The sequence below is a fragment of the Phyllobates terribilis genome, unplaced genomic scaffold, assembly GCF_046119375.1.
Source record: "Phyllobates terribilis strain yellow unplaced genomic scaffold, ASM4611937v1 Scaffold_11__3_contigs__length_659146591, whole genome shotgun sequence".
In the NCBI taxonomy this organism is placed as follows: domain Eukaryota; kingdom Metazoa; phylum Chordata; class Amphibia; order Anura; family Dendrobatidae; genus Phyllobates; species Phyllobates terribilis.
In genome coordinates, this window is record NW_027362771.1 from 326,312,051 (window position 1) to 326,339,406 (window position 27,356).

The window sequence follows — 27,356 nt, forward strand, 5'->3', positions numbered from 1 at the left end:
GTGATATTCACTTGACCCCTTGTGAAGGCTTGGAGCAAGTGCAGTTCTTACTTCCTCTCTCGTGCTAAGAGGACGTGTGTGCCATCTCTTTGAAGTTTACTCAAGCTAAGCTACTTCCCCCGTGTCTGTCTCCCCTTGCTGTCTTTAGTTGTCAGTGGGGATCAACTAGCGCTCATGCCCCCCCTTCCCTATCTAGGGCCAAGCGCTAAGGAAATACAGGGATAGGTTCCTGTGCAGCGATTTATGAGGAACCAATATAGGGATAGACAAGGTGATTGTAGATCAGCCTAGGAGGTCTCCACTTTCCCTAGTTTCTGGGCTCCCTTCCCCTCATCCCTTCGTGTCGCACTTTGTCTTTCTTACACTGTGCGTGACACTACCATTCTGTCTTTGCCTTTGGTGATTACATTTGCTTTTTTGTTTTGTATTATCTGTTGCCAAATTATTTTTTTAACTGTATATTTTTCTTTATATTTCCTATCTTACAGTTATCCAGAAATCATGTTTACTAATGAAGATTTCAGTTCACTTATTCAAGGAATCTCTAATCTGAATTTCACAGGGGACAGCATCCCTTGTAGGCTTCTTGTTACTGGGGACACAGCATTCCCAGTGTTGGTGACTCCAGAAAATCATGTTCTCATTGCTGCATCTAAGTATGGCAAGGGACGCTTGGTTGTCATGAGTCATGAATCATATCTTAATGAGCCACAATTTATGAATTTTTTGCTGAATGCAATATCTTGGTTGAAACCATCCTCAGAAGCTTTAATCGGAATAGAAAACAACCTAGGACTTCTAGCAAACACGCTGTCTATTTTTGGGCATGAGATTGACATGACCTCTGGCTTTAAGAAAGATTTAGGAGTGCTCTGTATGACTGGATATGAGGACAGTCAGGTATCGGAAATTGGTTCATTTTTGAAAGAAGGTGGTGGTCTTCTTATTGGAGCTCAGGCTTGGCATTGGTCTGAATGCCATCCAGAATTAAACTTTTTCAACCATTTTCCTGGAAACAAAATAACATCTCTAGCTGGTATTTATTTCACAAATAAAAGAGGAGAAAATGGGAATTTCAGTGTGAATGAGAATCCACCACCATTTCCCTCATTTGATGAGTAAGTATATGTATGCCCCATATATACACTAATGAGGTTTTCATCTTTTAATTCTATGTTTTAAATGGAACATGTCAGTAGATTTTAAGGCAGTAACCCACCAGCATGTCATTACACTGCTCGGATTTATTGTTCTAGGCATGCCTCTATCAGAACTGTATGGTTTAGAATTTTGTCATTAAATAAGTCTTAAATTATATCCGTCAGTAGGATCAACCCTCTTAAACTGTCTATATGAGTTTGCATGTCATAGAAAGTTGAACAAAATGACACATTGATATCTGCGTTTCGATGTCTTATTCCAGATAAAAATCTTTGTTTATCTTAATATGTAAGTAAGCTGTTAAGATCTATGAGCCTGACATAGAGTTCCCTGAGAATCTGTCTCCAGAGTTTATTGTAAATGAAAGGGGGTGTTACCAGCGTGAGACATGTAATGACTGACAGTCTGCTCTCCTGATCTACATGTCTCACACTGGTAACACTCCTTTCATTTAAAATAAACTCTGAAGGCAAATTCTCAGGGAGATCAATGTCCAGCCCATAGATCTTTACAACTCATTTACATTTAAGAAAACATTGATTTCTCTTGAATAAGACATTAGATCACAGATATCAAGGTATCATTTTATTAAACTTTCTATAACCTACATTCCCATATAGGCAGCTTAGAAGAATTGATCCTACTGCCAGATGCCCATTAATACAGGACACTTTGTATGCAAGTGACGCGCCCCCTGGGACCGTGGCGTACTCGGAAGCCGGGTCAGTCGGACCCAGGTTGGTCAATAAATAAAGAAAAGAGGGGAATAAAGTTTTGGGGATAAAGTTTTGTGACGCCACCCGTGGTATGCGGCTGTAGGTGGCCGCCGCTGCTGTTCAGATCCACTGGGGCCGTTGGTGACACAGCAGAGTTGGTTCAGCTCTCCATGGGTAGAGCTAGGCCTCAGGGCAGTTAAATAGGTTAATGTTAGATGTTGTTGGTGTAGTGCAAGGCAGGTGACACTGCAATTAAGTAAATTACACAGTGGGGTTCAGTCTTCAAGTTTTTACTCACACTTTTTACGGTGCTCCAGGTTACAACTGCTAGCCATGTTATAACAGCCCACCGAGTCCTGTGTCCTCCGGGGAATTGATCCAGCCAACTCTCGGGTAACTTAGGTGCACTTGATCGGGACCCCCTTCTTGTGTACCTTTCCCGGGTCGTCTCCCTCTGCGCTGGCTCTCGCCCTCCTCCCTTGCACCTCACACACAGTGTCCCGAGCCAGTGGCCGCGGGCCTTGTCAGGCGACGTCCTCTCTGTCCCCTAGGTCCTATATGGCCACCTTTTCAGCAAATGTGTGTGGTTTTGGCTACGGCACTTAGAGATACTGCAAGCTCCGGTTTGCTAGCTGAGTCTTGCAGTCCTCCACTAGTCTGGGGCTGGTCCTCTACTGCAACCTGATCCCTTCACGGTCGGCGTGAACTCGGGTGCATGGGTGGACTCCGCACTTCCCATGCCCCTAAGATCCTTTCTCTGCCTCTGGAGCCCTTCTCTGACTCCCATTCCCTCGCTCCTCTTGTTCTTTCTCTTACTGGGCCCCTCTGACTGGACCCTACTCCTCAATGGTCTTCTCTCACTGCGCTCTTGCTCCTAGGACCCTTTCTCTCTTCACTCCCTGTGACAGACTCCTGTCACCAACTGCTCTGACTGACTAACTGCCTTCCTAGATCTTTCTACCTTTCCTTTTATACTCCCTGTCATGTGACCCACGTCACCAACTGGCACTCTACGTGGTCCCCTCTACCTTCAGTCCTTCCTTCAGTGCTCCCCTAATCTACTTCCTCCACCCACCTCCTCTACCTAGTTCCCCCCTCCAGACAGGGACTGTGCTCTCCCTCAGGAGCAATCTTGCCATTCCCTCCTGGAGTGATGTGGTGTTGGATGTGGGTGTGTGGGTCCCGGGTAGTGCTCCCTCCTTACCCGAGAGTGGGGTACCACACCTGTGGCTGAGATGCAGTACCTCTGTGGCGACTGGACCCGCAGGGGTGCAACATTAGTTACTGGAGAAGTGTCCGAAGAAGGGCTCAATGGCATCTGAAGCATGTGCCGTGAGTAAAGGAGTACTGGCCCTAAAATCTACTGACATTTATCCTGTAAGTGCTCTGTCATAATATTTTAGTCCCTACTGCATGGATTACTGTTTTTTCTTACTATTACTTATTAACATTTGTTAGCTTCCATGTCAATCAAAAATGCATTCTTTAACTGTCAGTAGATAAGAAATATTTTATTTTTTTGCAGTGTGGACTTCTCAGTGGACCTCAAACAGCTCTTGAATGAAGTTTGCAGCTTTGATCTTAATTGGAATTCTTCTGCTTCTGAACTTCTGCTACATGGGCCTTTGACAATTCCAGTTGGGCTTACTGACAACCAGCAGTGTTTTTTTGCTGCTGCATACTATGGCCGAGGCCGTGTTATAATCGGTACACATGAAAACCTCCTTTCAAGACAAGAGCTGAAGACTTTCATCCTTAATGTCATTTCGTGGCTGGATGCAGGAAGGAAAGGAAGGATAGGTGTTAATAAAGACTTGAAATATCTGCCTTCCATGCTGCAGGGTGAAGGTATCTCTTGCGCAACATCCAGAGTGAGTTCTGAGTTCAGCGTCTATTGTTGTAGCTCTTACAGTGATGCTGACGTAGACAAAATCCAGCAGTTTGTAACAGAAGGAGGAGGCCTCCTCATTGCTGGCCATGCCTGGTATTGGTCTTACTCTCATCAAGATGTGCTTTCCAAGTACGAAGGAAACAAAATTCTCAATAAATTTGGGATAAGCATTCTGGAAACAACTATACGCAATGGCATTTATAAAGTTCCTGAGTCAGCTATGAATACATACCATTTTCTTAAAGCAGTCTGTCAGCTACTGAGTGATATGAAAAATCAAGTGGAGCTCAGACCACCTCTGAGTTTATGGCTGTTAAAGCTTAAACAGGACATCTCAAGCTTTCTGAAGTTGCCAGCCACTCCTCTTATTGTGTCCCTCTGGCAGGAGCTTTCATATCTGATAAATGTATGTAATTTACCAAAAGTCAGTAAAGAACATCCAGTGAAAAGCTGCTCCAAAGAGGCTTTCGTAATGCGTGTGGCTCAAGATGTCAACTGCTTATGCGAATCAGGTCAACATGACACAGGAAAACTTGATGTTCAAGAGAATCCCATTGCAACGGTACAGATTGATGCCACAAACCCTGGTAAAGTACAATGGGTAAAACCTTTGAAATGTTGGAAACTATGTGCGAGTGTCAAAAGAAACTGATTGGAGATGTAAAAAAGAAGCTTTCTAAAATGAATTCAGTTTTGTATGACATAATGATAGATTAGCACTTAAAATGTCACAATTTATCATTATGTGTAAAAGTAATGATAGAAAACTGATAGAAAACCATATATTTTCCAAGAGGAAAATGCTTTGTCATATTTTTTATCTATTACCACTGAAAGATAATTTGCTTGAACATCTAATTGTGGTCAATGATACATGGTCAAAGGGGAAACACAATATTACTTAGGCCTCATTCCATATTACACATACGTGTTGTATCCGTTTTTCTCACAGATGCAACATTTAACCATTGTAATCCATAGTGCTAATCACTAGTGTTGAGCGAGCACGAAAATGCTCAGGTGGTCGAAGCTCAGGCCGAGCTCACCGTGATACTCGGGTGCTCGACCCGAGCAATGAGCCCAATGTTAGTCTATGGGAGACCCGAGCATTTTTGCGGCGGCACCCCCGGCAGTCTGTAGAAAGCCTAAAAAGTGCCCAAAACGATAGTGACAGTGCTCAAGTGACATGGGGACAGCATGGGGATCGCCCCAGGAAGCATTTCTGACCCCCAGGTCACTGCTGTCAACAACGTGGTCAGAGGTATTAAGCCACTTTTACGGGCTCACAATAAAACGTTCAAAAACTAAACTGAAACTGTTTTCCTGTGAAATATGTTAAGGGACATCCTTTCCAGGGTAAAGACTTGTGTATAAGGTAAAATAAATAACCAAAAACAAAAATAATCCTCCACACCTTGGGTCATGTTCACAAGTAGCATTTTTTATGCGTTTTTGCACTTTTGTATTGCTTTCAACCGTGACAAATGCATTCACCGGGAAATGTCATTTTAACATTTTACAACCTTATCTGGCCATGTGCTGTGTGACACATGCATACAGGGCTGAAAAGACATGGGAACAGCATGGGGAAGACCCCTGGAAGCATCTCTGACACCCAGGTCACTGCCTAAAAGTGTGCCCATCAGAAGTGATCCTTGCCGCATCAGAAGATGCAGACTTGCAACTATCCCTGTGCAAGTCCTTGTCCCAGGGCAGTGTTCAATTATACCTCCCCCATTCCTTGCAATGCAAGCGCAAATATGCAGCCAACCACCCACCGACCCGCAGGCTGCAATACTATACTGCTAGCTTGCACTTGAAATGGGGCCTTTTATTTTGGAGGAGGCCGAAGCTGGCCACTACCTCATGGCTGCTTCGGCAGCGAGGTCTCCATACTCAGTCCCCAGCCGTCACTATTTGTCCCGGTAACCTTCCCCACACATTTCTTAGCCTGGTCTGCTTTAGGGCAGCATTGGACGAGCCCACCAGCCAACCAGACTCCTCCGGTGGGCCCGGGCTTCTCCATCAGAGGAGTTGAGAGTGTCAAGGTGAGGAGCATGATGATGATGATAGAAGTTAGAATCTGCTTTGTTTTCTTGGAATGCAAGCGTAAGTGTGCAGCCTGCCACCCACCCACCCCCAGGCTGCAATACCATACTGCTAGCTTGCTTGCACTTGAAATGAGGCCTTTTAGGCTTGTGGAGGCAGACGCCGGCCACCATGTCATGGCTGCGTCGGCGGCCTGGCATCCATACTCAGTCCCCAGCCGCCCGGCGGCCGGGTGTCCACACTCTGTCCCCAGCCGCCAGGGGGTGGCCGGGTGTCCATACTCGGTACCCAGCCGCCCCAATTTGTCCCGGTGCGCCTTATACACAAGCGCGCATACCAAAACATTACCTGTGCCCTCCCCAGCGCATTTAGTGGGAAGGACAGCCTATTCCACTGTAGTGTGTGCACGCCAACCCCCTGTTCATGGCACATGCGAAGATGGCTCCCGCCCTGCATCTGTCGTTGCAGACTTGCAACTATCCCCGTTCAAGTCCTTGTCCCAGGGCAGTGTTCAATTGTACCTCCCCCATTCCTTGCAATGCAAGCGCAAGTATGCAGCCTGCCACCCACCTACCCCCAGGCTGCAATACCATACTGCTTGCTTGCACTTGAAATTGGGCCTTTTAGGCATGTGGAGGCGGGATCTGGCCACCACGTCATGGCTGCGTCGGCGGCCTGGTATCCATACTCAGTCCCCAGCCGCCCAGCGGTCGGGTGTCCATGCTTGGTCCCCAGCCACCAGGGGGCGGCCGGGTGTCCATACTCGGTCCCCAGCCGCCCCGCGGCCGGGTGCCCACATACGGTCCCCAGCCGCCTGGGGGTGGCCGGGTGTCCATAAACGGTCCCCAGCCGCCCCTATTTGTCCCGGTGCGCCTTATACACAAGCGCACATACCAAAACATTACCTGTGCCCTCCCCAGTGCATTTAGTGGGATGGACAGCCTAACCACAAACACGTGGACAAGTGAATGTGGCCAGGGATGGTCCATCTCACTGACGCCTTCACACTGGGTTAATATTGTGGAAGCCGGGACACAGTTGGACACTGGGATGCAACACGTCCTCCAGACATAGAGGATTGCGGGTCCTGGGTCAATCAGGCTTCAACACAAAGTTCAGAAGGTAGACAGCAGCAGTGGTCGGCCTCCTACACAACGAGTAAATTATTCATGATCATGAGGCCATCCATCTCCTTAGCTTTCTGTTCCTTGGAATGCAAGCGCATGTATGTAGTAGCGGCTAGGCCTGCCGTGGGCAGGATTTTGGCACATATCCTACCTCCTCTGAGGATTGCTGGATGTTTTCCTGCTACTATCCCAGTTCTATGACTCCCGTTAAAACAAAGCTTCAGGTGATGAATGATGGATGAGGTGGTGACAAAGGAGAAAGAGCAGGAGGAACAGGGACCATTCACATCAATATCAGGGCAGTCAACCACATATGTCTTGTAGGATATGTTTCTGTACCAAAAGGAGCGGTTCGGCTACACAGTTATAGGGTATACAGTGAGTGCAATGCCTACCAAAAATTTCGAGGCACTCCAATGTCACATGGAGGTCAGAGGGCCTTAACTAAACCGTTTTTTCCATTTATAGCAACTGGGTCTCCTGTACACTGTTGGCCTGAGCAGTGAATGGAAGGCTTTCCAAAAATTATGAGCAACTGCAATGCCCCTTGAAACAGACGTGGATTACAGTGTACAAAAAACCTTCTACCCATTAATTGGGAGTGGGTCTCCCTTAGTGTTCGCCTATGCATTGAAAAGCAAAAGCTGACTAAAATTAGGAGGAAATGCAATGCCCGTTGGAAGAGTCGTGGAGGTTAGAGGTAGTGAAAAACAACATTTCAATGCCCCTTGGAAGAGCTGTGGAGTTCAGAGTGGTTTAACAAGACAGTTTTAATGCCCCGTGGAAGAGACGTGGAGGTCACAGTAGCTTAACAAGACGGTTTTAATGCCCCTTGGAAGAGTGGTGGAGGTCGCAGTGGAATAAAAAGACAATATCAATGCCCCTTGGAAGAGACGTGGAGGTCCCAGTGGAATAAAAAGACAATATCAATGACCCTTGGAAGAGACGTGGAGGTCACAGTAGCATAACAAGATGATTTTAATGCCCCTTACAAGAGCCATGCAGTACAGCATATTAAAAACATTATTCCCATTATTGGGGAGTAGGTCTCCCATAGTCTTTGCCTATGCCTTCCAATCAAAAGCTGCCAAAAATTAGGACGGAGGAACTTGCAATGCCCCTTACAAGAGCCATGCAGTACAGCATATTAAAAACATTATTCCCATTATTGGGGAGTGGGTCTCCCATAGTCTTTGACTATGCCTTCCAATCAAAAGCTGCCAAAAATTAGGACGGAGGAACTTGCAATGCCCCTTACAAGAGACATGCAGTACAGCATATCAAAAACATTATTCCCATTATTGGGGAGTGGGTCTCCAATAGTCTTTGCCTATGCCTTCCAAGCAAAAGCTGCCAAAAATTAGGACGGAGGAACTTGCAGTGCCCCTTACAAGAGCCATGCAGTACAGCATATTAAAAACATTATTCCCATTATTTGGGAGTGGGTCTCCCATAGTCTTTGCCTATGCCTTCCAAGTAAAAGCTGCCAAAAATTAGGATGGAGGAACTTGCAATGCCCCTTACAAGAGCCATGCAGTACAGCATATTAAAAACATTATTCCCATTATTGGGGAGTGGGTCTCTCATAGTCTTTGCCTATGCCTTCCAAGCAAAAGCTGCCAAAAATTAGGACGGAGGAACTTGCAATGCCCCTTAGAATGCAGCACAGCATATTAAAACATTATTCCCATTATTGGGGAGTGGGTCTCCCATAGTCTTTGCCAATGCCTTCCAAGAAAAAACTGCCAAAAATTAGGACGGAGGAACTTGCAATGCCCCTTACAAGAGCCATGCAGTACAGGTTATTAAAAACATTATTCCCATTATTTGGGAGTGGGTCTCCCATAGTCTTTGCCTATGCCTTCCAATCAAAAGCTGCCAAAAATTAGGACGGAGGAACTTGCAATGCCCCTTACAAGAGCCATGCAGTACAGCATATTAAAAACATTATTCCCATTATTGGGGAGTGGGTCTCCCACAGTCTTTCCTATGCCTTCCAAGCAAAAGCTGCCAAAAATTAGGACGGAGGAACTTGCAATGCTGGCAACACGGACTATAGTCACCCTGGTAGTATAGTGGTGGTGGAGGCTGAGGATAAGGAGAAGAGCAAAAAACAGCCGAAATGAGGAAGCGTATACCCATGTGTGGGTGTGAAGCGGTGCATGGGAATACACCTCCCGAAATAACACAGTGGATTTGACTTTATGTTACTCTGCTGTCATTTGGTGGTGATGAGAAGTCTGGACCAATCCAGCCCTTGTTCATTTTGATAAGGGTCAGCTTGTCAGCATTGTCAGTTGACAGGCAAGTGCGCTTATCAGTTATAATTCCCCCAGCGGCACTGGTAACGGGCAAGACTTCCTCACCAAGATGACGACTGACCATGCTCTCCTCCTCCTCCTCCTCCTCCCCCCTGTCCTCGCTGAACCGACGGTATGACAGTTGTACAGGTACTACTGTCTACAGCGCATGATACCAGCTCCTGTTCTTCCTCCTCCTCTCCCTCATTGTCCCCCAATGCACGTTGGGATGAGATGAGGCTGGGCTGTGTGTAATCGACCGCTACCGCTTCTTGATCCATCTCATCATACTCTGGCTGCAATGCCTCCTCTTTAATTCTCTGCAAAGAGCGTTGCAAAAGACAGACAAGTGGGATGCTGACGCTAATGATGGCGTCATCGCCACTCACCATCTTGATGGACTCCTCAAAGTTGGTCAGGATGGTACATATGTCAGACATCCAGGTCCACTCCTGAGGTCTTATGTGTGGAGTCTGACCTGAATATCGACGGCTTTGTTGTAGCTGGTACTCCACAACTGCTCTCTTCTGCTCACAAATCCTTTGCAACATGTGGAGGGTAGAGTTCCAACGTGTGGGGACATCACACACCAGTCGGTGTGCCGGAAGCTGCAAACGCTGCTGCAACACAGCAAGGGCAGCAGAAGCTGTAGCCGACTTCTGAAAATGAGCTGACAGGTGGCGTACTTTGACGAGCAGATCTGGCAACTTGGGGTACGATTTAAGAAACCGCTGAACCATGAGGTTAAGCACATGAGCCAGGAATGGTACGTGTGTGATCTCACCTCGCCTCAGAGCCGCCACCAGGTTACGGCCATTGTCACACACGACCATGACTGGATGTAGGTTCAGCGGTCTCAGCCACAGATCTGCCTGCTCTTTCACAGCTGTCCACAACTCACAAGCAGTGTGAGGTTTATCACCTAAGCTTATGAGTTTCAGCACAGCCTATTGGAGCTTGGCTGAGGCAGTCTGCAGTGCTTCCAGCTTGTAACTGATGTGGTGATGTCTGAGATGGAGGCTGAACATGAGGAGGAGAAGGAGGATGATGCGCAAGAGCTGTACACTGTGGGGGCAACTCTGACTGACATAGGGCCCGCAATCCTCGGTGTGGGGAGGATGTGTTCCGTCCCAAGGTCCGACTGGGTCCCGGCTTCCACTATGTTTACCCAGTGTGCCGTCAGGGAGATGTACCGTCCCTGGCCACAAGCACTTGTCCACGTGTCCATTGTCAGGTGGACTCTCCCAGTAACTGCGTTGTTGAGGGCACGGCAGATGTTTTGGGACACGTGCTTGTGTAGTGCGGGGATGGCACACCGAGCAAAATAGTGTCGGCTGGGGACCGAGTACCGAGGGACAGCCACCGCCATAAGGTTGCGGAAGGATTCCGTCTCCACCAGCCTAAAAGGCAGCATTTCCAATGCAAGCAGTCCAGAAATCTGTGAATTTAGGACTGTGGCCTGTGGGGCATTGGCTGCGAATTTGCGCTTTCGTTCAAAGGTCTGGGATATGGACAATTGAACGCTGCGGTGGGACGTGGATGTGGACGTTGATGCTGTTTCTTGAGAAACTGCCATAACACGTGAAGACTGAGAGGAGGGGGCATCCTTGCATGCAGTATGGACAGGGGATTGCCATGCACGCACAACAGGGGGTTCTCTTACACGCACAACAGCGGAAGAAGCAGTGGTGACACCCGCTGACACTGGTCGTGGACCCTGGGGTTCGCCCCACAAAGTCAGGTGCTTTGCTTACATGTGCCTGATCATGCTGGTGGTGGTCAGGCTGGTAGTTTTGTCACCCCTGCTGATGCTAGCCTGGCAGGTGGTACAAATGGCCTTTTTGGGGTTATCAGCAGAGTCTTTAAAAAAATGCCAGACTCTGGAAGACCTACCGGTTGTACTGGCCGCGTCCCTCGTGTTGGTGTTACGGGGAACGGTTGCCCGCCTTCTGTCTGCGGCCACCACACTGCTTCTTCCTGCCTGTTGGGGTACTCTGCCTCCCTCCCCCTGTGTGCTGCTGGCCTCGCTCTGCGTGTTCTCCTGTCACGTTGGGTCAGTTACTAGATCATCCACCACCTCCTCCTCTTCCACTGCCGCACCACGGTCCTCCTCCTCACTTCGTGGCAATTGTGTCTCGTCATCGTCCACCTCTTGTGACAAATTGCCAGCGTTGCCTTCCTGTGGCCGTGGCTGTTCAAATATTTGGGCATCGCTACATGGGATCTCCTCTTCCACCACTTCAAGCGGAGCAGGTGAGGGGCACAAATATGGTAAATGGACCAGTGAACAGCTCTTCAGAGTGTCCAACTGTGGGATCAGTTGCTGTCTGACGACACTCGGCATGGTGGGAGGAAGGAGCATCAGGGTGAGGAGGAGTATGCGGTTGAGACTCACGGCTACTAAGACTTGACCGTGTGGAAGACAGACCGGAGGTGGTGGTGCCCAGGTGACTGGAAGTATTATCTGCTATCCAATTAATAACCTGTTCACACTGATCAGTTCGCAATAGTGATCTTGTTGTTGTGTGCTTCCCTAGTAATTCGGCCAAAAACTGGGAGCGAGAAGATGTGGCTATTGGTTGTGGCACATTTTCACCTTGGCCATGGCCCCGTCCTCTACACGCACCATCACCAGAACTTCCAGTTCCATGTCCCTTGCCACGCGCCTTTCCCATTGTAAATGAAGTAAAATAGCTTACACTCGCACTATCAATGGCAAAAGGGTAACAAAAAGGAGATTAGAACCGTGGAAGAGGAAAACCACAGTTCTAGTTCTCTGGCCTACATCAGAATCTTTTAAACAGATATATTTGTATCTGAACAGTCAGCGAGACACTCAAACTGTTTTTTTCTATGTAAAAAAGGCAAAAAGGTGGATTACACCCAGATTTGAACCGTGGAAGAGGAAAACCACAGTTCTAGTTCTCTGGCCTACACCAGAATCTTTTAAACAGATATATTTGTGTCTGAACAGTCAGCGAGACACTCAAACTGTTTTTTTTTTATGGAAAAAAAGCAAAAAAAGTGGATAATACAGAGATTTGAACCGTGGAACTGCAAAACCACAGTTCTAGTTATCTGTCCGAAATCAGACTCTTTTAAACAGATATATTTGTGTCTGAACACTCACAGACACAATCAATTTTTTTTTGGGGGGGGGAGGGGGAATACCAAAAGGTTAATAAGACGGGTATTTGTACAGTCTGACTGAGCAAAAAAAAAAAAAAGTATTTAGATGAAAAAAAAGGATTTTTCCTGGCCCCTGAGACCTGGGGCTAAGTCGAGCAATTTGAGCAGCAGCAGCACACAGGACTGTAATGCAGTGTTTGTTGGTATAACCACTGCGTCTCCTATACAGCCCACCTGCCTGCCTGATATCTGGGATGGATATTAGTCCTCAGAAGACTGTTTGTTTGATTTTGCAGGCTTTAGAGACCCTATACTACCTATTTCACAGTATAAATCTCTCCCTAGCTCAGCAGCACTCTCCCTACACTGTTTGATCTGGAGCGACTGTGTCCAAGATAGCGGCGCCTGGTTTTAAATGCTCGAGGTGACGCTGTGCGGCCAGCCAATCACTGTAATGCCCACAACCAACAAGGCTGCGGCATTACAGTGACTGACTGGAAATCCCTGCATGTTCATTGGCTCTGTAAAGAGCGCCAAACATGCAGGGGGGAGACCCGAGCTCCCGCCTTAGTAACCCGAAAATGCTCGGTGCTCGCCGAACATCCCGAGTAGTGAGATGCTCGGGCGAGTACCGAGCAGTGTTGAGCATGCTCGCTCAACACTACTAATTACATGTTCATGTTTTTCATGGACCGAGCGTCCGTCCAAAACACACGGAGACATGTTTTTTTGGGAGCAATCCGTGAAAAACACTGATGTCAAACTGATGGCAAAAACGGACACACTGATGACACACTGATGGCAAAAACGGACACACTGATGACTAACTGATGGTAAAAACGGACACAATGATGACACATTGATGGCAAAAAAGGACACACTGATGACACACTGATGGCAAAAACGGACACACTGATGACTAACTGATGGTAAAAATGGACACAATGATGACACATTGATGGTAAAAACGGACACACTGATGACACCCTTATGGTAAAAACTGCTGAAACACTGATGGCAAAAATGGACACACAGATGCAAAACACTGGTGACACACTGATAGCAAAAACAGACACACTGATGACTAACTGATGGGAAAAACAAACATACCGATGACTAACTGATGGTAAAAAAGGACACAATGATGACACACTTATGGTAAAAACGGACACACTAATGCAAAACACTGTTGACACGAGTACCATAAAAGGAGGTTTCCAAGTGTGTTGGTGATCACAACAGACATCAAAATTTCCATCTTCCCCCCTCTACCCTCAATTATGCTTACTTTACCAATTTTCTTTATATAAAACCATATACAGCTACAGATCTCCTGCTTCTCATCACACAACTCTCCAGTTAAATAATAAAATGTTGCCTGCCTGCCGCTTACACCAAGGCGGGAGGGGGCGGTCAATGTATATGTGTATACATTTATACAGACACCAATAACAGATAGTATAAGTGCATTTTCAATTTCTATATGGCATCCAATCATACATCAACACATTAAAATATAATTAGCTAAATACAGTTTCCTACTTTAAGTACTGCAATGGATCTATTTTTTTGCACCCCCATTGACATATTATAGGAGGGTCTAATCCGAAATATGGATCAAAGTAATGCATGCTGCCGTCGGTCGACGTGTAAAAACGTTCATGTTGCCTACCACATTTCATTGGTCAGGGTGCTGTGCATATCATACCCATTTCGCATAAGGACAGCAAACTGATTAGCGTATATGAGCCCTAAATATTACATTTTCCCTGCAGGACCATAGTAAAAAAAAGTCATTTATATAGACTACTTTTACTTGACCACAGAGAGGGGACACTTGGGCCCAGCAACAAATATGGCAAAATTCATTGTCTTTTCAAAGGGGAGAATTGCTGTTTGCATTTTCTGATACAGAAAAATTGTCCAAAATGCTTGAAAGCTCATCTCAGGTATCAGGCTGTGTAAGGTTCATGGCTGCCATTAACAAGACTTTAAAGGGAACCATAAATGACAGGTCTCTCCCTTATTTGTACGTAGGGAGAGACCTGTTAATCTTCTGGAGCATTTCAGGGAGAAGCCAACAAGGAGCGGCGCTGGACTACTCAGGTTTTCCCCTATAGTCTCTGGCTTTTCAAACTACTTTTTCTCTGAAACACTGCAGCGTTTCAAAGAAAGTCATACTTTTCTGTAGTCGCACAGCCAGGTGACTGTGCTTACAGGTCGTGTTCACATGTAGTGTAAATGCTGCATATTTTTTGCTGCTTTTTTTGCCCAGAAATTCTGCTGTGTTTAACTATCCAAGAACAGTGGATCTGATTTCATGAAAACTGCGCCCCCTGTGCATCTAAACACGGTGCTTTTTTTCCTCTAGAGGCTTTTATGTGAAGCCTTAAAAAAACGGCAGTTACTTTTTTAAGTGCAGAGTTAAAGCTTTTCTGTGCTATAATGATAATAATAATAATCTTTTTATTTAATAATAATATAATAATAGTAATCTTTTTATTTATATAGCGCCAACATATTCCGCAGTGCTTTACAATTCAGACAATTTACAGATATTATCGGCACTGTCCCCATTGGGGCTCACAATCTACATTCCCTATCAGTAAGTCTTAAAAAACTATACTATACTATAAAAAAACACAATAAAAATGTGGCTTCAAATCTGCACCAACAGTGCATCAAATAAGAGGAAAAAGGCATAAAAAATGCAGCAAAGATGCAGAGAAGATTGTTATTGAGTAGTTTGGTGTGGACACCTGCAGAAAACAAAAAACACAGTATTTACGCTAGGTGTGAATGTGGCCTACAGACACCAAAAAGCCAGATATCGTATGCAATCGCAGGCGTCTGTCCTTCTCTCACTGCCACCACCCCTCTAACATCTACTTCTGACAGGGGAGAGAGAAATGGTAAATGGGCATGCATTGGGGTGTGGCCAGAAGCGTGGCCAAAATTTTCCACAGCGCACTATGCATGCTGCATACTTTGTTCCTCTTTCTATTCTTCAAAAGCTGGGAGGTATGATAATGATGAATTGGGTCACGCTTGGACTAGACAGATTGGCATGACTTATGGCTGGTTAGTGGAATGCTTCTCAGTGAAGCTAGTGACTTCAGTGCATGTTAAGTACCACAAACCAGCAGTTTATAGTTTATGGATCTGTTATGATACTGGGCTCCATTTGAGACTGGATATTATGGGTCATTTACATATTATATTGTTTTATTTAGTTAGAAAAAGATGCTACATATAACTATTAGTCCTAAAACTAAAGGGACACTATGCAGAAAATGTTCACTGTATTAACACTTATGTTGGGCTTCCAGGTGGAGATGCATGGAGAAGTACAGGACTTTACTTGCCTCCCAATAAGAGAGCGACACTTGTATTTCCAGCCTCAGTTATTGGGAAAGGTCTTCAGGTAACTCTCAGCTTCTTTGCAAAATCCATTCTAGGGTCATTTTATTTTGTCAGGGGAAGTCCTGTAGTTAAAGGGGTTTTCCCACGAACAAAGTTCATTTTAATCACTAGATCTTGGAATAATAATAAGTTCCACAATTGGATGTGTTTAAATAAAATGTTCCTGTGCTGAGATAATCTTATAAATGTGCCCCTGCTGTGTATTGTGTAATGGCTGTGTCTGACCGTACAGGAATACCACATCTCCGGGGCAGGGGAGGAAGCAAAAGAGTATACAGACAGGACAGCAGGGGATCACAGCTGATTCTTTTTGTGAGATAAAACATTTCACTGCCTGTTTTTAAACAATGTTTTACTTCAAAGAAAGAATCAGCTGTGACCCCCTGCTGTAATGTCTGTATACTCTTTTTCTTACTCCCCTGCCAAGGAAATATGGTATGATTAGACCGTGTTCATACACGGTCAGACACAGTCATTACAAAGGGGCACATTTATAAGATTATCTCAGCACAGGAGCATTTTATTTAAAGGGGTTGTCCAGTACCTTATATTACCCCCCTCCCAATGTATCCCCCCGGGGCCCCTAAGGATTTGTGTAATTGCCTTATGTTGCAGATACTGCCTGTGAGAGCTGCTATCACGTGACCCCCGGCTGCAGCCGGCTCTGACATCCGCTGACGTTAAGACAAGTGCTGGCAGCTGCCAGGGGTCTCTGTCTTCTGCGTTCCACGGTGGATGCCAGGCTGTGGGCGGGGTTACCTCCCCCCGAGTGACACCCGGCATCCACCGCGCGCTCTCCCTCTCCCCATTCATTGGGAAAGCACGCAGTGGATGCTGGGTGTGACGTAGGGGGTAATCCCGCCCACAACCCAGCAGCCATCGCGGAGACCCCAGCTCTGAGTCACGCCTCACTTGTCGTGACGTCAGCGCGGGGTCACGTGATGCCTGTGAGCAGCCAAGAATAGCGCAGCTCACGGGTAGAAACAGCAACGTAAGGTATTTACAAAAATTCTTAGGGGCCCCGGGGGGGATACGCTGGGGGGGGGGTAATATAAAGTACTGGACAATTTCTTTAAACATCCAATTGTGGAAATTATTATTATTCCAAGATCTATTGATTAAAATTAACTTTTGTTTGTGGGAAAACCCCTTTAACATTTCTACAACACACTGAAACCATAAACTAAGAGTAATAACTATAATTACTTATACAGTATGTATGTTTTTTTGCTCCTTCCCAATAAATCAATAACCAACATTATGCATCATACAGTTAGGTCCATATATATTTGGACAGAGACAACATTTTTCTAATTTTGGTTCTAGACATTACCACAATGAATTTTAAACAAAACAATTCAGATGCAGTTGAAGTTCAGACTTTCAGCTTTCATTTGAGGGTATCCACATTAAAATTGGATGAAGGGTTTAGGAGTTTCAGCTCCTTAACATGTGCCACCCTGTTTTTAAAGGGACCAAAAGTAATTGGACAGATTAAATAATTGTAAATAAAATGTTCATTTCTAGTACTTGGTTGAAAACCCTTTGTTGGCAATGACTGCCTGAAGTCTTGAACTCATGGTTTCAGTTTTGTTTTTTGTTTAAAATTCATTGTGGTAATGTCTAGAACCAAAATTAGAAAAATGTTGTCTCTGTCCAAATATATATGGACCTAACTGTATATGAAGATAAGTTCATTTTTCCAGTAATAGATATGGGCAAATATAATTTATGAGGTTTTATTGTTTTGTGAAATTCTATGGGCTCATACCATACATACGTGTCCTATACCTCTGGGTGCCTCAGTTCTCATATGGAGGATTTATACTCAATCCATGAGAAAAAAATATTTTTTTCATTTGCTTCGAGGATAGAATATGCTTTACAAGCTACATACTAACTAGCTTTAACTCTGTGATAGTGAACTGTGACATTGTTAAAGTGGTTGTCAGGTCTTATACTACAAGTCTGCAGTCACATCGTGCTGTGAGGATTCTGCGGTGCCGGGGTCATGTGACCGCAAGTATGCGATATGCATACTCCCAGCCACATTTCGACTAGAAAAGCATGGCCTCACTCAATGTAAGTGAAACAGTCTAATCACATATTGCATACTTGCAGTCACATAATCACCGCCCCCGTCATGGGAGAATTCTCACAGCGAGCAACGCGCACAATGTGAGGAGTCAGAAGTCTCCAGTCACATAGAGCGACTGCAGGCTTGTAATTTAAGACTAGGCAACCCCTTTAAGCTGAACATGCTCTGGTGCATGCAGATTTCTAGCTGTACGATACCTTATATTCTTCACTTTGTTGTGTATTGTAGGTGCAGGTTGGTTGCCATTCAGATGACCTGAGCTCAGCAGAACAGTTGTGTCGTGCCCCAGTGGTTGTACATAGAAAGAATGTTGTAGCTGAGAAGGTTGTGGTATCCAGTGTCTGGGGAGGACTCCTGTATGTTATTGTCAAGGGGAAAAGTCAGCTAGGAATAGTTCCCGTTATATTCTATGGAGCAGAACCAGCACCAACATTTATAAAAGGTGAGACATTACTTTCTAATTAAAAGTATCTACTAGTTTTTAGGGTCCGATGTGGCACAAGTTAATGCTAGGATCACACTAGTGTTTGGAGTTCTTTTTTTCTGTTTTGGATTTCAATTCCTTTAGAGAAACAAGTCTGTCCCATTATGGACACTTACTGTGTGAAACTGCTCCCTATCTATAATGGGGTCAGTTTGCTCTCTTTTCAGATGCCCATTATTCTAAGGCAGAACATAGAAAAAATAATCAGGATGGTGAGCTAAATAAAACTGACAAAGTTGCAAATGAAACTCCTAATGGAGGCTGTGATGTTGGTAAGAACCTAGCTCTATTAGCTTTCATAACATTGATACGCTATAAATATGCTAATACAACATAAGTGAGATTGCTTTAAAGCTATCACCAGTTACAAACTGCAAATATTACTGAAAGATCTCTAAGACCTGATAATGCTTGTGGGCTCACTTTGAAAATTCATGACTCAATTGCTGTGTAATCCTTTTTGAAAATTTTCCTTGTCTAATATTAATACAATAATATTATAAATCCAACTCTGTTGTCCTATTCACCTTATAATAAATGAGCTGTTCCAGGCTATGGGCCGGACATTAATCTGCATGAGAATCTGCAGAATCAGAGCTTATTTTACATGAAAGGAAGAGTTAACAGAAATGTTATGCTATAAGCTGCAGTAGTTCTAAATATAAACATAGTACTACTTACCCTTGCTGGGTCCATTGGTAGCTATCCCCCCATTGCCCTGGTCTATATTGTGTGTTTTCAGCACTGACTTAACATTAATAACCCTGCAGCCAATCACTGAGCTCAGCAGCTCTGCCCGTTAAGACACCACAAACTACTGAGCTCACTTACCGGCTGCAGTGCTGTCGATATGACGTCAGCACTGCAGACAAACATCAGAGACGGGGGCAGCGGTGGAGAGCCAGTGCTGTACCTGGGGAGGGTAAGTAATGGTCTTTTTCTTTTATAGCTGTAGGACAGGTGCTGGAATGCAATGCACAGAGACCACGAGGCGGGAACAGTCAGGGATTGATATAACCACTTTATATGTATAACAATTATTCTGAAAGGGGTTAGTAACAATGGTAACAAACAGTAACTTGGAATAAAAATAATAAGTCCTTTCAATAAGTAACAGTAAAGTTATTTGCAAAAATGTGATGCACCCAGTCGTAGGAGTCACCACGTGAGTTCTCTTTCTATCTGTATGGCCCTAGCGGGGGTCACCGGTTCTTTCCACTAGGCTGCAAGTCTCTTCCGGATATAGTCAATCAGGTCCCTTTTAGCCTCCCACGCACCTATTGGCCCCCTCCCAACCTGTAGTCCTAATCCCAACTGTCCCAGGTACCGTAGGTGAAAGTGACAGCCCTGTTCACTCGCGCTGTTCCTCTGCAACTGCTGGCACATTTCTCTGTTACAGTCCTCTGTCAGCTCTTCTCGGCTTGACCGTCGATGGTAGTCTCTCAGGCTTGGGGTAAGGCGGTCCAGGCCTCGGCTCTTGACAGGGCAACGTCGGATTCCGGGAACTTGATCAGTGCAGTGTGCAGGTCCTGGCTCTGGCCAATGTGCACAGAACTCTGGGCACTTCTGTGAGGAGTCTGGACCTTATCAGGCGGCGTCTGGCTCTTATGCGATGCAAGCCTGCGGCTGAAGCATGTCGTGCTGTGCTCTATGGTACCTCTGGAGCATGTCGGCTCCGTTCTGCAGCCTGAAGCTAAATCTCACTGTGTCTTGGCACGCTGGGCTTTTATATCCAGGAAATCCTTCCTGTAGGTCATCTGATCAGGTCCGGCATCTGAATTTACTCACCCTTCAACTCTTCTAGCACAACTTGGTTTCACTTGATTTCAGAAGATGGCAGTCTCTCCTCACCACTGGCACATCCTGCAAGAGTTCTCCTGATGTTTCACAGTCTTCTACTACATAGCTATCGCAGCTTAAGGCTGGCTGCAGATGACCATATGAAAACTCAGGCCAGTCACCTTTGCAATCACAGAGGTGACTGGCTCCGAGTGCAGCTCCATGTGCGCTTGACAATATTGGACGAGTAAGGGAGTTGCGAGCCGTTTGCAAGCGTTATTCTGGTGTGGAAATCAGACCAAAGTAGTGCATACTGCCATTTTTCTCCCACAGATGGACCGAGAGAAAAATCGTTCATCTGAACAGCCCTATTGAATAACATGGGTCAGTGTGCTGTCCGTATGCTATTCGATCAAAAATCAGACAGCACACATTCAATTTATCCTTTTTCTTGAAGGGGACCAACCCTTTTATGAAGGCATATAAGATGCTAGTCCTGATGAATTTCCTCCTGGCTGTTTTATTTTTTATGTTTGCTAGTGTTCTATTATTGTTATACAGTGGTGTGAAAAAGTGTTTGCCTCCTTTCTGATTTCTTATTCTTTTGCATGTTTGTCACACTTAAATGTTTCAGATCACAAAACAAATTTAAATATTAGACAAAGATAACACAAGTAAACACAAAGTGCAGTTTTAAATGAAGGTCTTTAATATTAAGGGAAAAAGAAATCCAAACCTACAAGGCCCTGTGTGAAAAAGTGATTGCCCCCTAAACCTAATAACTGGTTGGGTCACCCTTAGCAGCAACAACTGCAATAAAGCGTTTGCCATAACTGGCAATGAGTCTTTTACAACACTCTAGAGGAATTTTGGCCCACTCATCTTTGATAAATTGTTGTAATTCAGCCACATTGGAGGGTTTCTGAGCATGAACCACCTTTTATACCTGGCTGTATAGTAAACTAATCTAAATGTAACTTCTCCTCAGGACAAACTAGCCTTTCCTCATGGTTGAAAACAATTCGTTTTTTATCAGCTCCTTGGGCTGAGCTTATAACAGAGAATATTATCTTTACTGTCCCTTCTGATGCAATCCGCTTACTAGAGGATCCAGAATCTCTGTTGTCTTTCTGGGATGACATCATGTTGGCAATAGTAGATCTTGCATCCATCCCAAAAAAATTGCCTCGTCCAGAAAGAATTGTGGCTGATGTTCAGATCTCTTCAGGTAAGGATTGTATGATTCATTACTAGTGATGAGCGAGCATGCTCGCCACTGCTCGGTGCTCGCCAGAGCATCTCAGTACTCGAGATGCTCGGAGCTCGCCGAGTACTTGGCGATGCTCGGGCGGGAGCTCGGTCCCCGTCCTGCATGTTTGGCACTATTTAGAGCACCAATGATGCAGGGATTGTCTGCCACTCACTGTACTGTCACAGCCATGGTGGTTGTGGCATTACAGTGATTGCTTAAATCGATGGGAACAGTGCTCACAGTGAAACATGAAAAGCCGGCAATTCATCAGCGGCATACACTGGTACCAGACAATTTAGAACAGAAAGAATAGAGCATCACACATAAATTAGATAGATAGAAACATGTCAGTCACATATATAATAAGTACAGTGATAGTGTTGATTACTGTACTTGCTAAAATAAAGGATTTATTAAAAACAAAATTGGCGCGGGGTTCCCCGTAATTTTAGTCTCTAGCGGAGGTTAAGCAGACGGCTGGGGCAGATGTTTGAAGCCTGGGAAGGGGGTAATACCCACTGAGCTTCCCAGGCTACTAATATCAGCCCCCAGCTGAATACCTAGCCTTTTCCAGCTATTAAAATGGGGGACCCCCCCATAAAAAAAGGCGTGGGGTCCCCCCTACTTTAATAGGTAACAAAGGCTAGGCAGACAGCTGGGGGCTGATATTAATAGCCCAGGAAGGGTGCCATGAATATTGGCCCCCTCCCAGGCTAGAAACACCAGCCGTCAGCCGCCCCAGAAATGGCACATCCATAGGATGCGCCAATTCTGGCACTTAGCCTCGCTCTTCCCACTGCCCTGTAGCGGTGGCAGTGGGGTAATAGGGTTGATGTCAGCTTATAATGCCAGCTGACATCAAGCCCAGGTTAGTAATGGAGAGGTGTCTATAAGACACCACCATTACTAACCCCATAGTCAAAGTTAAAAAAAAACACAAACACCCAGAATAAGTCCTTTAATTGAAATAAACACACAATTCTTTAATGTTCTAAATTAAACCATACTTACCATCACGCCCATTCCAGCTGAAGCCAATGATCTCCTGCAATAAAAATAAAATAATAAACCAACCTCATCCTTACCTTTCCATGTTTCCCAGGATGGCTCCAGCTCTGCTACATTCACATGACAGGCTGGATCGCAGCTGAAAGCTGCCATCCAGCTTGCCATGCCACAGACACTGAGAAGCACAGGCATGCTTGCGCTCCTCAGTGTCTGGCTGTGATGGCATCCAGATGAGCCGAGTTCATGTCCAATGAACTCAGCTCACCTCATGCACGTCACTGACAGCGTGGGAGAATTCTCCTGCGCTCAGCGCTTGAGCAGGAGAATTCTGCCACGCTGGGGTGGCATTGAGATGACAGGCTGGATCGCAGCTGAGCACTGCCATCCTGCATGCCATCCTTCATAGACACTGCAGAAATCATTGAAATCAAATCAAAAAGAAGCTTATTTTAAGTAGTTTTCAATGTGGATTTTTTAGAAAAATCCATTCTAAACTACACATAAAATTATGTGGTAAATTACTTTTCTTGACATTTAACTATTAGCTTTGAAAGTCCTTCAGGGGTAGTCCCTGTTTGTAACAGCAAGTAGCAAGAATATGAGAATTCTCCATGTTACTTTTACCAATCTAACTTTGAATCTGTTTCATTGTTTTATATTTTTTTGTTGCTGTAGGTTGGATGCATGCTGGATACCCAATAATGTGTCATTTGCCAACAGCACCTGGTTTAGTAAATGTTGATGAAATGAAGAAAGGTATGTGGGGGGCGATACATGAGCTTGGTCACAACGAGCAGAGAGGAGTTTGGGAATTCCCTCCTCACACCACAGAAGCCACATGTAACTTGTGGTCGGTATATGTACATGAAACAGTGCTCGGAATCCCAAGGAATAAAGCTCATCCTGCCCTCAAGCCAGAGGACAGGGAAAATGGAATCAAGCAGTATGTGAAGAATGGAGCCAACCTTACTGAGTGGAGCGTATGGACAGCGCTTGAGACCTATCTTCAGGTATTTTAGGGCATAATTGTAAGGCAACCACTTATCAAATTTCCTCCTAGGGCACATGCAAAGGTTAGATTGACTTAAACTGATAACACAGCACTGGGATATCACACATGGAAAAGTTGTTGACATATGTGATATTGACATTATTCAATGACTTTTGTGGCTTAGTGAAAGTACAGAAGCCGAGAAGACAGAACATATGACTCTGTCTCCTATTAGCTTAAAGTTCCCTAATGGGACTAAAATCACGTATATTAAAAAGCAAGTTAACTAAAAGGGAACCTGCAACATGATTCATGATGCCCAAACCTGGTCCGGTGTTTCAAAAAAAATATAGTTCGATGATTCAGCCAGGGACCATAGCGAGAGACCTGATTACTGCGGCTCTGAACCTGTCAGCTTCTCCCAGTGCCTTTGCATGTGATTTACATTGGAGAGACCTGTCAATCACATGGAGCGATTTGGGGAAAAGCCATCCTGATCTTCAAACTATATCTTCTTGGAAATGCTAGAGCATTTCAGAATAAAAATATACATGGTGGCAATTGTGCAGCTAGGTTCTGATCCATGCTGCCTGTGCATGAATGCTTGACAGGTTCCTTTTAGCTAAAAATGTACATACATGCTCCACAACGCCCAAAACATTAAGAAAGTAAAAAAATTATGAAGAATATTCACTTGAGATGAGTAAATGTTTTGAAATTCGAATTCACCAGCTATGTCAACTTTTTCCTAAAAATTTGATGTGCAGTGAATTGATTCGCTGTAAATTGCAAGTACAGCGAAGCCTCCAATTGCCCTGAAAACACCTCTGTGACCCTCTGAGTTCTCTTTAAACTGAATTGGACACTTTTCCAACTCTTTAACACAAACACAGCCTTAGGCTGGTTTCACACGTCCGGATATTTCCAGTACTGGAAAAACCCGTACCCGGGTCCATGTGTCCATTTGTGGCACACATTTAGCAACCATGTGCCGCATGTGTGCCGCATCAGGATCACACATACCGGCGCCTGGGAATCACTGTACAGTTTGCGCTGTTCCCAAGCGCCGGGTGCTGAACGCTGCCCTCATCATTGTTCCTTGCTCGAGCTGTGATCAGCACGAGCAAGAAACAATGTTGGGAGTAGTAGTCTGCTCCCGCAGTGTCCCTGTGTAAAAATAAGAATAAAATAATAAAATCCTTATACTCACCTGTCTGGAGATGTCCCCTACTGTAATCCACCTGACCACTGACGCCGGGAAGAATGAGCTACTCCAGCGAGCGAGGCCTGGAGCTGCGCTGAGCTCAGGAGCAGTGTCCTATCACTCAGTGAGCTCCGCTCAGTGCAGGGCCCTGCTCGCTGGAGCGGCTCATTCTCCCTGGTGTCAGCGGTTGCATGGATTACAGTAGGGGACATCTCCGGACCAGTGAGTATAAGGATTTTATTATTTTATTGTTATTTTTACACAAGGACACTGCGGGAGCAGACTACTACTCCAACATTGTCTCTTGCTCGTGCTGATCACAGCGCGAGCAAGGAACAATGATGAGGGCAGCATTCAGCACTCGACGCTTGGGAACAGCGTTAACTGTACTGCTGATTCCCAGGCACCGGTTCGTGTCACACTGATGACACACAGATGTCAGCCATATATGTTCAGCATGAGACATTTTGTGGACCGTGCAGTATGTAAAAAACGGACATGTCTACGTGTGGACACATGGACACACGGTCTGTGGAAACACACTGACGTGCACAGACCCATAGATTTGAATGGGTCTGCCTGTGTCAGTGTCTCCGGTACGTGTGGAAACTGTCACCACACATACCGAACACACTGCCATGTGAAAGAGCCCTTAGTAATGTTCAAGTGACCTCAGCATATATGGCTATGGATAAACAGATGGTAGGTGTTTATCACTACTGTCCTTTCATACACTATCTGTAATAATTATTCAGTGTTTTAAAACTTTCTCTCCTTATATCTATTGCTAAGCTGTGAGCTCTCACTATCCATATACTTTCCAAAATATCTACTTCATTCCCTACCTCTGCATTCATAGAGCCTTTGATAGTCCTTCTTGATTGGCTGTGCTATACTATGTAATGTGATAGCTGAAAGGCATAATGGGGAAGCCTTAGCGACCGCACCTGACATCATGCGAGTCTTTTGTGGCTCGTGCAATATTCTGCTTTGTGAAAAATGATCTTGGTCATTGTTTGAAAATTCATATAAATCATATCTCAAATTGTTCAATATTGTTTGGTCCAGCGAATTTCCTAAAATTCGACCAAAATTCAATACACATCGAATCGATTTGCTCATCTCTAATATGCACACATTACTGCAGTATTTAGACACTTTTTCTCACTGCCATCTTTTTCAACAATAGTTTGGAAGATGTACAAATATGTATATACACTCTTTAACAAGTCCTAGATGTGCTCTATTGTAGAGAAGTCCAGAGACACTGCAGGCCATGGTATGACATTTAGGCCATACTGGCTGCTCCCAGTAGCAAGAGCAACATGCAGCTTGGCATTGTTGTGTTGAAAAACGGCTCCTGAGACATTCTGGAAAAATGGCCATACTACTGCTTCCACCACCAAATCACGGTAATACTGATTTATTAGTGTACCTAGAATGAAAACTAGATGGGCCGGGCTACTATACGTTATGCCTCCTCATAAGGTAATCTTGTGAATAGGAACAATGTGATATGCCCTCGTGAAGGCTTCTTCATGGCATTGCCCATGATATCTCCAGATGGAGACCAGAAGCTGTAATGGACCATAAAGGCTGTAGTGGAGGTCTGTACTCTTCAGCAACGAGTTGTGTACTTGTCTTGGAAGCTTTAATAGCCAGAGATTGGTCCGGAGACTCCACGGGCAATGCAATGAAGAGGCCTCCATGAGGAAAGTCACACCAGTTCTGGGATTATGGTGTGGTGTGGCATAATGTACAGTAGCTGAGCCCCTCTTCATTCAAGGTGCACTAATAGCTTGTAGTTACATTGATTTGGTGGTGGAATTAGTGATATGGCCATTTCTCTAAAGTGACCTAGGAGCCGACTTTCAACATGTCGACACCAGGCTGCATGTTGCTCATGCTCCTGTAAGCAGCCTGCATGGCCTAAACTTGCTACCATGATCTGAAGTGTATCCGGACTTGTCTATAATCGAACACATCTGGGATGTTATTGGTTGGCAACTGCAAAAAGAGCTGCCAGCAGTGGATCTTGATGATTTATGTTCCCAAGTGCATTCAGCATGGCAGAACATTCCTCAGACAGCCATTAATATTCTCATTGATAGCATGCCAAGGCGTGTAAGTATATGCATTTCTGTATGTGGCAGTTATACTCAATTCTGAATAATTAGAAATGTTTTAAAAATTTTATTTCCAATTTTTATCTTTTGCATTTCATGAGCATGTCTATTGATCCTGTGATTTCCATAATTCCACATTTTTTTCTAGGTGTTGTAAATTCACTATTCATTGTACATCAGTAAGCTAATATTAAATAATCCTTAGCAAAAAAAGAGCTGATTTTTCTGCAGTCTGTTAATATATCATTTATACACCTAACACAGGGTTCATGCATGATGTTTTCTTTTTTGCATTATAACATATTTATCATTTATACCCTTAATATTAAACTGTATCATTAAGCCTACTGTATGTTGTCTTCACTGTTTCAGCTACAAGAGGGCTTTGGTTGGGATTCCTTCAAGAGAGTTTTTTCAGAGTACCAGACCCTGTCTAAAGTCAGTAATGACAAGAATGTTAAGATGAGTCTTTGGGCAGAGAAATTCTCTCAAGCAGTTAATAAAAACCTGGTCCCATTTTTCCAGACCTGGGGATGGCCCATTGATGACTCAACCAGCAAAAAAATATCTACATTGCCTGCATGGGAAGAGAATCCAATGAAGAAATATGCTAAATAG

At 44.8% G+C, this 27,356-nt stretch overlaps 1 protein-coding gene across 1 annotated transcript; it reads left to right on the forward strand.

Moving 5' to 3' along the window:
• Positions 1-489: 489 nt before the first annotated feature.
• Positions 490-27,356, forward strand: LOC141165127 (TRPM8 channel-associated factor homolog). Its single transcript, XM_073650766.1, has 7 exons — positions 490-1,118; positions 3,403-4,355; positions 15,703-15,797; positions 18,123-18,336; positions 21,146-21,385; positions 23,093-23,427; positions 27,111-27,356. The coding sequence occupies exons 1-7, from the start codon at positions 502-504 to the stop codon at positions 27,354-27,356; spliced, it is 2,700 nt and encodes an 899-aa protein (XP_073506867.1). The 5' UTR covers positions 490-501.

Coding starts and splice junctions, on each gene's coding strand:
- LOC141165127 (XM_073650766.1), top strand. CDS start 502: ATGTTTACTAATGAAGATTTCAGTTCACTTATTCAAGGAATCTCTAAT. Junction 15,798..18,122: donor TTATTGGGAAAGGTCTTCAG/GTAACTCTCAGC, acceptor TGTGTATTGTAG/GTGCAGGTTGGTTGCCATTC. Junction 23,428..27,110: donor CGCTTGAGACCTATCTTCAG/GTATTTTAGGGC, acceptor TCACTGTTTCAG/CTACAAGAGGGCTTTGGTTG.